Source organism: Onychostruthus taczanowskii, unplaced genomic scaffold (assembly GCF_017590055.1).
Source record: "Onychostruthus taczanowskii isolate IOZ18803 unplaced genomic scaffold, ASM1759005v1 scaffold5, whole genome shotgun sequence".
Classification (NCBI taxonomy): domain Eukaryota; kingdom Metazoa; phylum Chordata; class Aves; order Passeriformes; family Passeridae; genus Onychostruthus; species Onychostruthus taczanowskii.
In genome coordinates this window covers 1,043,815-1,061,635 of record NW_024502568.1, presented here as the reverse complement: position 1 = coordinate 1,061,635, position 17,821 = coordinate 1,043,815, and the positions used below count along the sequence as shown (strand labels likewise).

The 17,821-nt window shown below is 43.8% G+C and overlaps 1 protein-coding gene across 1 annotated transcript; it reads right to left on the bottom strand.

Annotated features, from left to right (window-relative positions):
• Positions 1-416: 416 nt before the first annotated feature.
• Positions 417-15,334, bottom strand: PKD2L1 (polycystin 2 like 1, transient receptor potential cation channel). Its single transcript, XM_041415702.1, has 15 exons — positions 15,040-15,334; positions 11,676-11,789; positions 10,197-10,324; positions 8,812-9,068; positions 7,793-8,017; positions 7,183-7,411; positions 6,642-6,812; positions 5,930-6,111; positions 4,842-4,962; positions 4,164-4,262; positions 3,313-3,434; positions 2,879-2,996; positions 2,515-2,651; positions 1,601-1,748; positions 417-602 (listed from the first exon to the last, which is right to left on the bottom strand). Exons 1-15 carry the CDS (start codon positions 15,332-15,334, stop codon positions 417-419), a joined length of 2,532 nt encoding a protein of 843 aa, XP_041271636.1.
• Positions 15,335-17,821: the final 2,487 nt, after the last annotated feature.

The window sequence follows — 17,821 nt, the reverse complement described above, 5'->3', positions numbered from 1 at the left end:
GCAGACCATCGTGTGTTGCGAACAAGTTGCAATATGCCTATCTGGACACAAACGGTCAGAGTTCTGGGGTCCCTACTTTTTGGGGAATGCTAGATAAACAATGTTGGGCCAGCCTGTACTGAGGCAGAAACCTAATACATTACCTAGTGCCAAATTTCACCTCTTTCTGAGATATGGGTACAGGGGAGAAGGTGAAGGGGGACAAGTTCTAGCTCTGTGACATGATACATCATTACACTGGATAAAAACATCCCTGATTTTTCACATTAAGAATTGCTGGCAACAGTGGTGTCTGTGTCCAGCTCTCTGGATTATCCTAATAGTGGGGGAAAAACTGACAGTGACTTGGTACCATGGCAGCCAGACTGGGAGCACTGGGCTGTTGAGCACTGCTATAGAAATGCACTTCAGACTGGCTAGAGGTTCTTGGGCACCTGAGACCCCAGCACACTTGACTTGGGCAAGATCTGATAGACTCCATTTTGGGAAGAGTTGCCACTCAGGTTGTTTCTCTGTATGTGTTCCATCCCCCAGCTTTGTGCTTCTTTTCCCAGCTGGTCTAGGCTCTGGGGGTGCAGCTCTTCCTGACTGGCTTCTTCCTCCTGTGAACAAGAAGAAAGTGTGACCTGCAATGTCAGCAAGTTACCAAGAAGTCTAGCAACACTCTAGGAGAGAGGCAAGGTGTGCATGATACTAAAATATCTTCCCACATTCTTTCAGAAATTAGAACAAGCCTGCCTGTCTATTAAAGATCCAACACACTGCTGTAATACGCTGATGAAGGCACATTCAAGCTTTAGACAAACAAGGAGAGATTCATCCCTTTTCATCCTTTATGAGCACCTTCACAGAAATGCTGTGGCACAGCAAATTGCAAACAAACACTTGCATAAGATTTTGGGCATGTTCACATGAGTAGGACCTCCCAAAACACGCTTTCAGATGCAAAGGGCTTGCAAGACTACTCTGCAAAAGGGAGACTTCTTTCTGACTCTGCTAGGTCACTTTGTCTGTTTGTCTATTCTCATTATTGAAGCCACAAAACCATGGAGTAGTGACATGGCTCCCACATGCCTTGCTGCCTTTGACTTTAAAGCTGGAGATCCAAAATACACTGGTTGACTCAATATGGGCACTCTTTGGCAAAAGTCACAATTCTGCAGTGATATGCTATAAGCACACAGTTGGCCAATCTTCCACCACACGTGTGATAAATAACCCACAGGCAAGATGTTAAGATCACAGTCTACGACAGCCATGAACTGCTCTTGCTGGAAAAGGCAGTTTGATCATTTTAATCTCTGAGGATGAAGAGCTAGAAAGCAACTGACAACAGGCAAATTTAATCCACTGCCACAGGGCTGAGGCTGGTGTCAAAGGAGCCAAAAGGTGTGTTTAAAGGTATTAGGGTTAACTGTGGGGACATGAAAACAAGAGGTTTTATGTAATTTTACTTAAACAGAAAAGGATTGATCATACACCCTTTTTATCTTAAGTCGTTGAAGACTGGAAAAGCAAAGATGACACCAGGCCCTTTCTCCCAGCAGAGCTAGTCACCAGATCTGAAGCTGGTTCAAATGCATGGTGGAGGGCTACCAACCTTGCTAACATCACCCAATGGTTTGCCCAACAGATCCTTCCTCTTCAGCTCTTTTCTTTCTGGCACATTGAGCTTGTTCACCACTGCATCAATCTTGGAGCCAATGCTGTTTATGGACTGTTCCAGCTGCAGCACACGATGCAGGAGGCTGAGGGAGACATGGAGAGCATTTGTAAGCTTTTTCTTGTGATGAGTAAAGGGATTTGCTGCAGACATCTCCCAGAGACCTCAAACAGAAGTGAATGCTCCCAGATCACTGATTATGTCACCTACTGTGACATAACTCCCTGCTACACTGTGTTTTCATCTATAATCAGTGGTTCTGCTTAGGATGGATCCCAGCCTAGACACAGCATAATTCTATGATTAAATATTGCACCTGCCTCTCCTTTGATATGGCTCTATGTGGTTTGATCAGTGTTTCTCAGTAGCAGAATCAAGAAATACTGATTCACTGTGCTGTGTTTATCCTGTGCTGCTCCTGTGGAAGAAATAGCCAAGTGTTATTCTTGGACCTGAAGGATAAAGGCCAACCAGGCTATAAATCAAGGATATTTATTGCTACAGGACCTTCTGTAAAGGTATCAGCTTTCCCTGTCCCAGTTATTTGGGCTGCCTTCTGACCTGAAACATGACAGCATATTGCCTGTGGCTAGATCATAGCTGCAGAGGTTATTCAAGAGGCAGAAAGCTAAATTTCCTAACTCAGTCTTTTACAGGAACAAGTAAACTACGTTACTAGAACAGTCCCAGTTATCTCCTGAGCTGTTTATTTACACATGTGCAAGATAAAAAGGACAAGTCTTACTGAAACTGCTCAGCACCACTGTAAAGAGTTACATCAGGGAAGGAAGCAGCAGGAAATTGGACCCCTCATTTGCAGGGTGTTTAAACTACTGACAGCACAAACATACACTTGGAACTCTTCTTTTGAGACCCAGGTGGCCTTATTGGTGTGGTTATTCCTTGCTTCCATGTAGGTCAGATTCTCATCGGGGTTGTTGTCACCATAGGATTTCCCCAGATTTTCAATCTCTGTATTCAGAGCAACCTGGAAAACAAAAACTCCTGCAGATGTGGATACTAACTCTGTGGCTGGCTTTACTGTCAATGACACAGAGCTTCACAGGCAACAATACACTCAGCTGCATGCAGGTAGAGTTGGAACTATATTTTAGTTGCCTTCTTAGTTGATACCATAAACCAAAAGATTCCCAAGGCCACTTTGCAGTGATGTCTACCAAACAGAAGATTTTTTTCCTTGCCCCTTTTTTTTACCCTTTTTGCCTCTAGGTCACGCTTCATTTGCTGTTGCTCCTCTTCATCAAGGACGTGGTTGCCATCTTTGTCAAATCTGGAGAAAGCTGCTGTGATCTCATGGTCTGCATGGCCCAGTCTGCAAAAGAATAGAAAGAGAAAGCTCAAAGCATAGAATTATACTGTTAAGCTGCAGCAGAGTGGGAATTCTGAAATCAGTATATTGTTTCCTCCTGCCATTGATAAACCTAAACATCCCAAATGGGTAAGAAATAGTTACACAAACCTCTTTAGAACAGCAAATTTAAAAAAAATTATCTTTCCTCAAATATTTAATCTTAAATTGCCCAGATCTGAGCTAATCACTTTCCTTGTCTTGAAAAGCAGAAAATTTAAATTACCTGTATTACTAAGAGAAAAAACTAAGTGGACATCCCTCAAACTGACTCACTTACTCCTTCAAGCTGTTCTTGAAGTCTTCAAAGTCCAGTTGTTTCGTTCCATTCTGCAGGGCTTTCTGCACATCAGAAATCCTCTCCTTCTTCAGCTTCAGCCTCGTGAGTGTCCGGTTGTAGCTCTGTGACCGAAGATACAGCACAGAATCATGCACACAGAGCAGTGAAAAGTAGAGCAGAGTGGGCATTGTGATACAGGGAGGATATGCTAACTAATAGCAGGAGTTTTCAAGCTTTCCACAAGCAAAAAATAAAGCACTGCTGTATGAACCTCATCTCTAAACTAGAATCTCGCCTCCAGAGTGACACTAACATGCTAACCCTCTGCTTTTCTCACCCCAGTTCTTCCTTTATCTGATTTCCCAACACATCAGCTGTTTAAGATAATGTCTCAAATATTGTAGAATATTTGTCCCATAGCAGAATTGTGACCTTCCAGGAACTCTTCTGGAATTTGCCCATGGGAAAGTCAGATTTAACCTGCTAGAATTGTGTCACTGTAACAGGCTCAACTTAGCACAGCAGGACTTGCCATGTTATTGATCAATGTCTATTTTATGAAGGACTGAAAGAGGTTTGTCTACAGACCACACTGGGAAGAAAAGTCTCTCAGAAACACTACATCAAGTAACAGGATTCACCCAACACCTGCTTTCTCATCTTCCCATTGCCAAAGGGTCTGTGAGCTTGATTTATCCCAGAAAGGAATTGTGACTCTTGTGCTCACAAAGAAGGGGGATCAGGAGCTGGCAACCACTGTTTCTCTCTAGTAAGTTCCACTTAGGTCAGGGACTTCCCAAAATTTCTTCATGATTTAGCTAGAAAGTAGCACAGCTTTCACCATTCATCACCTGCTTCAGGATGTCAGAGAGCTGCAGCTCATCCTTCTGGCTCGAAAGCTCCTCCTTGACTTCTGAGTAGGTGTCATTGATGATGGCCAGAAACATGTTCTAGGAAAAGGGGAAGAAGTGAGATGAATATGCATGAGACATCTTGCCTGCTCCAGCAGCTGAAGCAGCAAGAAGCAGGCACAGATGAGCAAGACTTAGTTAAACAAGGTCTTGGTTCCCTATGGGATATCTCTTGGGCAAATTAAAGAGGGTCAAGAAAAGGCCTACTTCAGCCACACCATGTTTTCTAAAGTTTTTGCAGTTAAAGCAGTGGCTGAAAGTACATTTGTTCCCACCTCAAATACTACCTTTGGTAGCTTCTCTTGCAAAATCTTAGGTTACATATGGATTCCTGGCACTGCATGTTTAAGCTGATTATTATGAGCATCCCTCTGCATCCATTGCCTGGGAAGCCAGTCAGTTTCAGTCTTCACCTTAACAGATGTAGGCCCTTAATCACCCTAATAATCAAATCCCCAATTGTAGTAACACACTTTGCCTACTGTGGTTTATTTGCACTGCAAAGCTATTGTAACTGAAACTCCTTTTCTAAGCATTTGCACCTAACCCAGGGATTGTTAGGAGGGGTCTCTCAAACCTTGCTTTCAATACAGGGACAAGGAGGACTTTGTTGCTTACCAGAAGCACAAAGAAAACAAAGAACACATAGGTGACAAAGTAAAGAGGCCCAAGGACCCTGTTGGCATTGTCAATGGAATTGTAGTCAAAATCACCAAGAATGATCCGAAACTGGGTGAAACTGGCGGAAAGAAAAAGCACAGGATCACACAAAGGCACACACAAACAGTCCTGAGGTGAACCTGAACCTCCCTGCAAATGGGGACAGGCACAAACTAGAGCAGGGTCTAAGTCACTCCAGAGTGGCAAGTTAAATGCATCCATAGTATTTCAGGGATAAAGCAAGCTGATCTGGTTAGAGTAAGAGGAAATAAAACGTGGTTTCCACACAAATTCAGGTTATCCAGAGTGTGTTTTGGTATAAGTAGGAGTGAAAAACAAAACCTCAATTTTCCCTGATTAAAGGCATTTGACTCAAAGCCATCTCTTGCAAAAGAGTTTGTGAGACTCTGGAGGGACATTAGAACTGGATAGTGCTCTTCAACCTTTTGTAGTTCATAGCTCCTGCAATGATGGACCTTTAAGTGTATTGATCCTAAGCTTCCTTATCTCTGTTTTCTCTTGTGGACCCTTCAAAGGCAGCACCTGGATGCCCAGAGGTCTGTGGAACACAAGCTGAAAACCATTGCTGTAGCAGATACCTCCATTAACATCACACATTACTTGAGCAGGCCCATGGACTGCAGGATTGTCTGAGATGGGATTTTAACTCACTTCCCCAACACTCCCTTCCATATGTGCTCATCCATCCACTGGTCGTCCTCCATCTCAGATATATTTATCAGTATCTGTGGGACTTCTATGGAAATAGATATCCTTACCAATATCCACCATATCTCTTGTCCTTACTGATAAACACCAGACAAACAGAAATCTGTCCGTAGCCCTCAGTTTTCTTACTGCATTCTTTTGTCCATGAAGATGTCACAGCCAGAAGGCTGTGAGCAACTTATTAACTATTGTGGCTTTATTACAGTGAGACACAACAGGTGTCTGTCATTGAGATTTGCAACTGGGGGTAAGAGTGGAAAGCAGTTAAAATTATTTTGATAAAATTATGGAAACATGATACTAACTTACACACTTACATGCATTTAACAAAGGTACTGAAGTTTTCCACTTGTGTCCCAAAAAGAAGGTAACCCAGCTGGGCGTAGGCAAAGAAGACAATGAAGAACATAATGGCAAAGCCCAGGATGTCCTTGGCACAACGTGCCAGCGTGGAGGAGAGCTGGGTCATTGTTTTGTTAAAGCTAATGTACTTGAATATCTGCAGGATGGAAGAATGGGGACAAAGTTAGGCCAAACCATCAGCTAGGTCAGTCTCTCTCACATACACACGTGCTTACTAAGACAAGAGGTTCACTACAGGACCAAAGTACTGAAGAGAAAGGTGGCTTTCCACCACACCAAGATGCTGCAGTTGAAATGCAAAGTCCATATTAACAGAGGAGTCATTTCCAGCTCCTGAGTGACCATCATGGAAAAAAAACATGGTTTGCAGATTATCCTCAAGAATAAAATAGCATAGGATGGACTAAGTTACATGATACTCAGCATTTTCTAAAACCACTTTTACACCACAGTGTCTGAGCTCATATCCCTGACTGTTACCTCTAAATAACTGACCTCAGAATTTTGCAGATTTACTGCAAAACAGAGCATGTGACTTTGAAGAAAATTCTCTGTTCTACAGCTGTTACACTCATTTACTCAGAGGGACGGAAGAGACAACCCTGAAGCTATCCAGAAGGAGAGGCCTGACTGGAGACCTGGCACTTCCCAAATCCCCTACAGTACCTTGATCCAGGCAAAAAATAAGTTGACTGCATTCATATTGTTGTACTGCGTCTGCCAGAATGCCAGGAATTCAAAGTCTGCGTAGGTGTTGGGGTGCTCCAGCAGCTCTCCCAGCAGCCTGTTCACCTCAGTGGTGCGAAAGATGTGAAACCCAATAGCAACAATAGAGAGCTGCAAAGAGGAAGAGGACTAGGCTGCAGTAATCACTGTTCCTATGCTTTCCATGGAAATTAAAATGTCACATAACTCATTGCAGTGCCACTTCAGAGCTGCAGTCTAGTGGTGGGCTATGAAAATATGGTCTTGATGTGCTGAATGATACCCTGACTTCACAGTCCCTTGAGCATCTCTAAGAAAGAATTTTCTCCTAGCAGTTCTTCCAGACACAAAAGCAAGTGCCCATTTACTCTGTTCATTTTAGTATTAGAGCAAAACATGTGCCAGTTGTCTCATCTAGACTAATTTCCACTTTCCTTCATTTATTTTGGCACTTACACATCTCTGCCATTCCTCCCCCAAAAAAGTGTGCAAGGATCCTCACCAGAATGACAACCACATCCAGAATGTTCCAGATGCTGGTGAAGTACTGAAACTTGTGGATACGGAGCTCCAAAGCCTCTTCCACCACATAGTAGAAGATGAAGACACAGAATACGATTTCACAGGCAACAACGAAGAAGTCCCATGTGCTGACATATCGTATAAGCTTCACTGTCCGGATTTGCCAGGAGGGAATGGCACCACCAGTGGCTGGAAACTCAACCACTAACCTTGAAGGGGACAAGGAAACAATTTCAAACTAGGGGATGGAAGCTCAGAGATAATTTTGAGAGGCATCAAACTTGAGCATGAGTTATCCAACAGACCACGAGTGGAAGTGTTGTGTATGTGTTTATGCAGCCATATCCCTGCTGCTTCACTGTCTGTGATAGGGAAGGGTGAAGGGTGACAAGAAGTGTGACTGGTTATTTCAGAAAGACCAAGACTTCTCACTAAACCATACAATTTATACTGACATCACTCAGTAGTAGTAGGGGGGTGGTGACCACCTCACTGGTGGACCACAATAAAATATTTACATTTTAAGAAACAAATTGAGGCATTGAGGAAGATGCAAGGGGCTAAAGAATTTTCATCAGGACTCAGCTTACCTCAGAACACAGAACAGATTGATATTTGCATTATACACAGAGAAATCAATAAAGACAACTCGTGTTCCCCGATCCAGCCACAGCTTCTCCTTCAAGACCTGCAGGGCTTCAGCACTCTCTTCTCTGGTCATCTTGAGGTCTATGTAGTAACCTCCCCCACTGTAACTGGTTAGTCTTCCCCAGTGAGATGAACCACCCAGCTCCTCCTCAGAATGGTACCTCCACCTGCAACAGACAAGGCACAAAGAAAGGCTTCAGCTGCACAGGCTTGAATATGGCCTTGTGCCCTGGAAAAATTATATCTTCAAGGGGCAGAGCAGTTTTCAATTGAAGATCCTACAAAATACTGGTAACCACTTTGGTTAGTTTTTTGGTCTAGTGCTTCCCAGCAGTGACACAACATGATTTGCAACTATGGAGGGAAAATGCTGAGGTTTGTTGGCTATATCAGTCTTGTTTTTATGGAGGTTATTCTCAGGATTTACTCTATTACCTTCTACCACATCACACACAACCATCTGCTTAGAATACTCTTGTATTTCCTAATGAACAATAGCTTCTCATTCATGGATCAAGATTCATGCAGTGAGCAAAGATATTAAACTGCAGCTACCTCACATTATTATAGAGAAACAGGTTGCCCAGATGAAAGGGATGCACTCACTTTTCTCTGGCTTCTGAAATCCCAGAGGAAAGCAAATAGTAACTTGCCAGCTAAATGCCAGCTTGCCATTTGATGGATCCGGCCCCAAAGGTCGTTATTTATTCTCACTCCCTTTAAAATAAACAACAATTTCTTCCTATATTCCCACTGGATTTTTTCATGGCTTTCCCAATATGAAAACTCATTCTGTTGTGTTTGCCCACAAAGAGACACTAGACCTTATTGAAAGACAAAATGGACTTTCTGCCTCCTACTGCAAGGGGAATTCCAGCCTTATGTGAGAAATCCCAGCATCCTGCAGCTCAGCAGCTCTTATTTGAGCTAGAAGAGACTAATTTGGATTAGATGTACTTACGCCGTTCCATTGATGAGCCCAAAGGAGACCCTTTCCTCCTTGTCTTCAGAGTACACATCATAGCAACCCGAGATTTCCTCCTTGAAGTCATCGTGGACCACACAGGAGTTGTTCTTCACCTTCAGTTGTCTCATGCGTGGGACTCCCAGCAGCAGGTTCTCGTAGTAGATGTACGAGTGGGTGCTGCGTGCCGCCAGGGACTCGTTGTTGTACCACTTTGTCCAGTACAGGTTATCCAGCAGGGGACCTTGTGCGTACTGCAAAGGAGGTAGGGGAGAACAACTCCTTTGTAGCTCACACATCAGAGGAATTTTCTTCATCTGGGATTGAGGTAGTGAGACCTGACCCACCCCCAAGATGGAAAGTAGCAGAAAGTTGTGTTGCATGTATGTTAAAGAGAGGAAAGACCAGGGCTGGTGGTAGAGGAGGGATGCTGGGCAGCAGGGTCATCACTGGTTTCCCACAGGCCTGTAATGCGTCTGTGGCACCTTCTGTGCCTAATGAAGAGACAAAAGCCCTACAAGTCTCATTATCTCTTCTACTTCAGTAGCACTAGTCTCAAGGAATTGCCTTGGCACAAGTTGTGAATGATGAAAAGTGCATGTGCCAGTGTCCTGGAAACAGTGGTGGGGAAACAATAGGGCCATTGTTTGCTGGAGTGTTTTAATACGACAGAAAAAGGCAACTCTAATTGACAAATAACTTCTGGCTGTCAGAGATAAGTGGTTGCAATAACTCACTGGCCTTCACCGAGGCTCTTGTTATTCTTTCACCCATTCTTTGACAGAAATATTTAGACCCCAGATGTTTGTCCCCTTTATTCTCTTTGATAAAAGTCACTGCAATTTTTAATCTAGCTTCTTCCTAAAGAATCTATAGATTAGACAAGCCCAGGCATGAATTACAGGCAGGTTAATTTTGGTGTTCTCAAAATGCCATGAAAACGGTCATAGGCTATTACTAAGATACCAGCTTGAAGACATTGAGCTCTAGCATTCAAAGTCACTTGTGTCACAAGGAAACCTGAAGTAAATCCCTTGGCTTCTCTAGGCCAGTACTTCCTATCTGTGCAATGAGCTGATGCCTGTATCACCAAAACTATTTTGTTATGTCCTGCCTGTTTTACGGGGAAATTGACTCTTCTGGGCACACACAAAACTTAGCCTAGCCAGTATTTTGGACACAGTGCTCAGGGATAAACTATATTTTAAATCAATTAATGTTTTGCATGCAGATATTATTGTGACTATTGCTAGTCCAGCTGGCAAAAGCTTGTGGCAACAAAATGTCTTGCTGAAGTCACTAGATAGTACTTCAGAGGGAACTGAATATCCCAGTCTAGCTGAGTTTCAGGGCTCCCCATGGCAGGCCAGATTTGTACTCACCACCCAGAAGTCAGCCATGCTGCCGATGGACTGGAAGGAGACACGGCCATCTGTAGAGGTCTGCAGGAAGAGCTCAGACATCACTTTGGTGTAGTAATAGGCATTGGAACTTGTCATTCCATATGTCACTAAGAGAACAAGAGGAGGGTCCTTTCTTATACCTGAATATTGGAGCCTGATATAACTCTATTTATATATTCACTTTCTATGTACCTTATATTTTCACAGGTAAGCTGAACAAGACACAGGAGAATAAATCTTAGGGCTTTCCACTTTCTTAGGGATTTACAAATTTATCTGCTTTGTGTTGCAGAGTTTAAATTGTCAGACTGACTGATTATAAGAATTAAATAGTAAGAGAAGACCATTGGAGGATACAAGTGAACATTCTAGATAACAGTTTTTGTTCCCAGACAGAATTTCTGAGGGAAATTTTATTTCTCAGAACAAAGTCCATAACCTATATTTTGAATTTCTGATGTGAAGTCATGAAGGCACAAAGACCACCTTATTTTCCCAAGTGAAAAGCTCCAGGTAAGTTTTCATATACCAAGAAATCCCAAGAGGAGCAGGCTCTAACTTACACAAACATGTTGTTTCAACTTTCCAGTGCTCCTTCCTTCAGAAAAACATCCATCATGGTGATCACTAAGAACATGTCCTACTCTTGAAAGGACACCAGGAAAATAAAGCACCTGACGTTCAGGACACAACCCCCCACACTCCTGGATGAGTCAGTGTGTGACAATATGCACATCTGTGCGCGACAACGTGTACGTCTGTGTGCGTGTCTTGGTTCTTTAGGAAGAGTGACTGAAACACTGTCTCCCTGGGCCAGCATGATAGTAACTTAGGGTGGCATTGTCTGTCCATCTCTCCTGCCGTAGGGCCCGTGAAATATAACCCCCTTCACTGTCCCATGCCACAGGTGCTCACTTGTGATAACGAAAGAACCTTTGCAGAACCAAACAGCCATTGTCCTACTGACACAAAGTCCATATTAGCATTACCATTCAGTACAGGGACACATTACATTCACTCAAGAGCAACAGGGTGAGCTGCCATCTGCTTTATCACCTCAGCCACCCATCCAGTCTCAGAGGGGAAAATCTCCCTGAATTGTCTTTGCTACCAGGAAGTTTCTAGAGCTGCTCTCCGAGGGTTGAGCATTTGCTGTGAAACTGAGAAAAGTCCTTGTGCAGATGCTCCTAGGACTGTGGAATCAATGGCTAGAACTGATAATGCCAATCAGAAAATACTGCTTAAGTCTAACCAACATCAGTTAGCATTGGTCAGTAATTTTACTTCTCTGTGCAGCATCAATTCTGTAAGTTAATGACAACTTCGTGCTTCTGTTAGCACCCATACAATAAATGCAACACTTACAGCAGAGAAAGGAAGACTAGTAATAAAAATCTCACATTATTCCCCTCACGCTGCACACAGAAATGGGGCCTGTGAGATATGACAGCTACTTACAGAGGCAGATGTCCACCAGGAACATAACATAGACCAGCAGCTCTCGCAGGGTGGTCTTCACGTACAGCTCCCTGTTTTCAGCTGTGTTCTCAGTCAGCGTAGTGCCCCACAGACCTGTTGGGTATAAAGAAGGGACTGTAGAGTTTTTCATGGCCATTCTCAAGGGCCATGTTCCAAAAAAGTAGTCCTGTTCCAAAAAAGTGCTGTTGGGAGTTGAAGTTCTGTGACTTTTCAAGGCCGAGCCACTTTTCATTTCAAAACTTGACCTATAAAAATTTGCTAAATACCCCTAAGAAGAACCATTCCAGCATGAATAAAAGATTTGTAGCTAACCAACACTGAAATATACTGCCTTTTTATTTTGCTAAATCACTATTTAGTTTTATGTTTCTTCTGTTTTCTGTTCATTATAGCATGATCTTTTCCTGACCGTGTTTCAGCTTACTCTTTGCAGAAGTTCAGTCTTTTTCACAAATGCTCCTGAAACCATAATATTTCATCTCAGGCACCCATGTGCCAATAGCTGACCTTCTGAGAGGTCTTCTATTGCAGAACTGCATCTGGTGTTAGCTTTACAACTATTACTCCTTTTAGTGTATACTGAACCATTAGGCCCCAAATATTTGTCTCTTGCTTACCTAAAAACTCTTGCAAGTTTTCTTCTTGGTCATAAAACTCAATCAAATAACCCAACACAGTATTTTCAGCACAATATTTAGAGCCAAATTATCTTCAGGACATCTAACAATGGAACTTAGCTGAATCCAATACACCAATTGCACCAGCTAAAGATCCTATTTCTTCACACAACTCATTAAATGTCACCAGGGTTGTCAATCAATAAGAGAGAAATGCTTCCTTTAAAAGAAGCCTTGATATTTTGTGTTTAATGAACCACCTAATGCTATTAGTGTATTTGTTTGTTCTTTTTGTAATGGCTTTCTGTTGTGATTTCTGGAATGCTCCTGAAGTTGAAAGGCGTAAGAACTTTCAATTGAAAGCCTAGTGATGAAAGCCTTGTCAATAATTGTCATAGTCTTGCTGTTTTCTGCAGCTCCTAGAGAGCTCAGCCCTGATTCCTATCCCCAGTAGGATGGAACAACCATCTTCCTGCAAACCAGGATCAAAGCTGATCAAAGGCCCCACATTTCAAGTCATCTCTGGCTGATGACAAACTTCTTTTTTGTCTGGAGTAAGCAAAAGTGTTCTAGTGGTCTGTGTGCATTTATCTTGTCGTTTTGATAGCTCTTTGGCATCTCAAGAGATTGGAGAGTTTTTTGCACCATTAACTACCATAGTGGCTGTTGCAGCATCTGCCATCACACCTGGGCAGACAAACCAGTAGTCTGTTCTGGACAATCCAGATCAGCAACAGAATTGACAGCCTGGAGATGATCTGGACTAACTCCTGTGGAGGGGAAAGTATCATGTGATCTACAGGAATCTTCACAATGGACTAAAACATGGGGAAACAATTTGCCCATCTCTTCAGGTTGCTTTTAAATTACTACCTTCATCCTTAGATATGACTACACCACAATCTTTTAACAGGTTTGTTTGGGGGTTTTTCCCTGAGCAGTTAACCCCTAGTATCCATATGTTTTGAGCAAATGCACAGACCTTATTTACTTTGAGAACAAAGTGTACTCAGGAACACCTAAATTCAAGGAAACTCAAATATCCTTGAGAACTTGGTTCAGACTCTTGCCCAAAATGGTACCTGGAGGACCATGAGGCTGCTCCAGTCCTTTCAAACTGCATGCAGTAGTTGTAACACTGTATCAGATGAGGTTTATTTTCAGCTATGTGTCCAGAGCTGCTTGGCACTAGGAGCTACTCACTACTAACCCAGCACAGTAACTGATGAGGACAACAAAAAAAGGTTAATAATCCAACTATTGCCACTAGCTATGGACATGTAATCCCAGGAAATGGTTTTTAAGCAAAAAGCATCTCAAACTCTCATTGTCTGACTCACTATGTACAACTTTATTTTCCGTGTGAGGCACCAAGGTGATTAAATGGAGAAGCAATGACAAATGATGAGCACCTAGTAAAGATGCAAAGGAAGGAAGCAAATTCTTCAAGGAAAATGTCCCCACTTCTGCAAGGCTCAAAGACACCTTTGGTCTGTCTGCAATGGCCTTTGGACTCCCAGCTTTGGTATTTCCTACAGTTCTATTTACCACCCTTAGTGTCAGGACACACTGCTGCAACAGTCCGAAGAAGAAAATTATATGGTAACTTGACAGTTACCATCACTTGCATGCTCCAAATTCAACTCTGGCAGCTCAGAAATGGAAATTTGATGTTAAAGTATGGATATGTTTTTCCATTTTAAGTCTCAAACAATGCCTAGAAGAAAGCATTTCAGAATAAACCAGGTAAATGATACACTACCTAAGAGTAATCTGTAATTAGCTACCAAACCCACTCAGCACTGTTCCTTGCTCAGGAGAAAGCTCTAAAGCCTCTACTCTGAATTCCATGTGAATTAATAGTGTTAGACTGTAATGGCAATGACAAAAGCACTGCTCATAGAGGGGCTGTGCAATTCAGGACCAAGCTGTGCTGTTATTGACCCACTCGTGCTGTTAGACGGTATGGCTCTGAGAAAGGTTCTTGCCTTCCAAGTGAGAAAAAAGAAGACACATTGGCAATGATTTTTTTTCTTTGCTTTATCTTTTCTGTTTTTAAAATATTGGGATATTATGCCTTCTATGAGAAACTGTTCAAATAATGCCCTTACCCAGGACTGTATTCTGACAGGTGATTTATCTTGCCCTCAGGGTTTTGTTTGCCTCTGAATAAGCCTACATAATATTTCATTCCCCTTTGCCTTTAAACTGGAAAACAGCACCTCTTTCAGCTATCTTCAAGCAAAACATCATTATATAGATTGTTATAATCCCCTACAATTCAGTCCTGACAGTACTAGACTTTCTCTGGTAGATAGGTCTATCACTTCTTATCTTACTGTAGCACAGGGACCAATACCATTCTATCTAGAAAATGCACACAAAGACAGAATAGTGTCACCACCACAGTGATGGCTCCTGGGGATTCAGAGCACCTAGGCTCTGCCAACAGACTCACTGCATGACCTTGAGCATGAGACCCACTGAGTCCCTTACCTTGCAGTAAAGCTAACAGGACAGACCTTGAAGCTATAGCAAGGCACACAGAACAAGGATGCTCCTTTCAGCTCAGCCAAAGATCATCTCTGGAGTAATGCTACTGCATATTGAACAGGTCCCTGGGCTACACAGACATTATGAGTTTCTAAATTTTGCATCCCTTGTCTTCCTCCCCTCACCATGGCTCTGAGGGCTAATAAGTCCCTTCTAATGAGATAAAGATTTACCTCGGATGCCTCTGAAGATGTAGAAGCAGCACTTGGGGAAAGGACTTGTCTTCCCTTTCACAGCTTTGCTCTGTTCTTCCTGGTAGGGCAGTGGATCCCCAACCTCTTCAAAAGTCTCATAGGGATTCTCCAGGACAGACTTGGGGTTGTAGATGGTTTGAATTTTCAAGGAGGTAGAGGGAGAGCCATTGTAAACAGGATTGTCCCAAGCCTTCTTCCCCACCGTCTTCAGTTCATGCACCTCTGACACTTTAAAGTGGCTCTCAGCTCTGTTGTTTAGGTGAGACAAATTCATGACTACTCGCTGCCAGCAGAAGTACTTTTTAGTTGGAATTGTGACAATTGCCTGCCCAGACTGGAATTAAAAGTTAGCAGAGAGATAATCAATGCCAAACGGCTTGTCTGCCTCAGCAGCCAGGAGAGGGCACACCAGCAGCTCCCTACGGAGTGCAAGCATCCTCTCTGTCTTTTATATCGGCTCAGCTGCTGACACCGATCAGAGGGGTGGCACTACCCCTCGTTAGGAGCCACCGTCAGCCCTACCATCCCAGTCGCCCTGGGAACCCCGGCAAGTCCAGGAGTCCTTCTGTGCTTCAGAGCGGCAATGACAGAGCCAGCTGCCGCCGCGAGCAGAGGAGCTGCAAGGAGCCGGCCCTGCGGGTGTCCCGGACCGCTCAGGCTGCTCGGGCACCCCGTGAGAGCAGGGGCCGGCCGGCAGCCTCTGCCCGGGCTGCGGGACTCGCCCTCGCAGCGAAGGACGAAGAGCAGGAGCCCCCCGAGCGGAGCGCCGGGCGGCACAGCATCCTCCGCCTCGCTGGGTGCAGATGCGGCGGTGAAACGCGGGATAAAGGTAGCGGTCCTTTTGCAAACCAGGGGGTGGAATCTCCTGCTTTCGCGGTATTTCCACAAGCCCTGCAGTGCCTGCCAGACCTGAGGCAAGCTGGATTTAAAAAGTGGAAAAAAAAAAAAAAAAAAAAAAAAAAAAAAGAGAGAGAGAGAAACAACAAAAAACACCACCACAAAACCCAAACCAAACAGACAACAAAAAAACTCAAACCAAAGCCTAACAAACAAAAACCCCATCAAAATAACAAACAGGCAAAACTGGCAATAACAGTGGCTGGGAGTTGCCTGCATCCACCTTGCCACTGGCCACGAGCGAGAAGTCACGCCAGGCACCACAGGTCCTGCAGGTCTGTGACTGTACCCTGAGGGGTCCCAGAGCTAAACCCCAGGACACCACACTTGTCTTGGTGGTGAGACTATAAAAGAATGTGTAGCCTGGGCCTGGTGCTTCCTCAGGTCTGAATTCATAATTCAGAAGAGATGCCTCTCTACAGGTACTGAAAGTTGCTCTTTTTCTGGCATTAGCCATGGAAGCAACATGTCTCTCACACCTGTAGGCCCAGATAAGGATGTTTTCTTTGGACTCTGGTGTTCATACAGGTGATGTTGCCAAGCCAGCTAGGATATGCAGAGATGTCCCCTAGATGCCACCTAAGATCATGGCACTAAGCAGCTGCTTGAACAACAAGACAAGACCTAACTTGGCACAGGGCACTAAGAGGGCAGCCTTAGTGGCTGGAAAGTCACTGGAAGTCTGGATTGGATCCTTTGACTGAATTTGGTATTTTTAGGGCCTGTTGTGTTTTACCAGATGAAAGCAGTGGCATGGAATCTGCGTGTTCAATGGATGGGAAGCATCTGCAGAGCTCCCAGGCAGCAGCAGTGCTAAGGAGCGAGGTGAGCCTCAGGGAAAGGCCAGCTGCCAGAGGCAGCCACCCAATGCACTCCTGGGACCATACAGCAGATAGCCCTGCCCACGCACCAGTAGCATGACTTACGTGTGGAGCTGCTGCTTTGGGGGAATGTGGGTTTTTTTCACAGTGCACTCTTGCTGCCTGTGGCACAGCACATCCCACCCCATCCTTCAGGAGCCAGGTACAGATCTGCCTTCTCAGAGGCTGGGGCACAGAGCAGGTGGTGAAAGGGGTGACGTTGTCCTGTATTGAAAGACCAAGTCACCCACCTAGCCCAGCAGACAGATCATGTCTGTGTCACCTGATTTTGAAGAGCCTAACACAAGGCAGAACGAAGAGCACTCTATAATTAAGGAAACACATGCAACTCTTTACAGGCAGTATGAGGTGACTCAATTTATGTGGGTCTAAAAAGCTCCTTTTCAGCCAGTAAACTTGAATGACAGGAGATGTGTCGGCTGGGGGAGAATGTGATCCAGACTTTAGGACCTCATAGGTCACTCTGCTATGCCCTCTGTGGTGTTTGATGTTAGCTCATGTGGAGCAGCAGTATTTCCTGGCTAAGGAACAGTGTGTGTCTGGTAGCATCTGTGAGCACTTACCTCACATCTCTTTTCCTTACAGTGCCTTGGGCCTTATTCACCAAACTTCCATTCTTGTGAAAACCAGCCAACAGAATTTCTCTTCTCCAGTCTTCTTTTCCCCTTCTTTGTTGAGATCCATTTTTCAGCAGGCCTAGAAGAAACCTTTCAGAGATACCCAGGGAAGACTGTTTCTAAAACCAGAAACCACATCACAATAGGATTCAGCATGTTAGAATAAGAAAAAGTACCACAGCCACTGAAGTTCTTCTGTCAGTGTGCCAAGCACACAGACCTTTAAACAATATCCCACACTTAATTCCTTTGTTTAAAAAGAAGAGAGCACCAAAGAGTTCATAAATTTTCCCCAAAAAAGCTCTCTCAAACACTGAATTAGAACTACAAAGTGTTTAGATGTCATGGTTAGAAGAAAAGTCCTAC

Bases quoted from the DNA above. Each gene is read 5' to 3' on its own strand.
- PKD2L1 (XM_041415702.1), bottom strand. From the start codon at position 15,334: ATGAATTTGTCTCACCTAAACAACAGAGCTGAGAGCCACTTTAAAGTG. The intron at 2,997-3,312 runs GTAAGTGAGTCA...ATTCTTTTGCAG, and splicing joins TTCAAGAACAGCTTGAAGGA to ACTGGGCCATGCAGACCATG. The intron at 2,652-2,878 runs GTAAAAAAAAGG...TTTGTTTTCCAG, and splicing joins GTGACCTAGAGGCAAAAAGG to GTTGCTCTGAATACAGAGAT.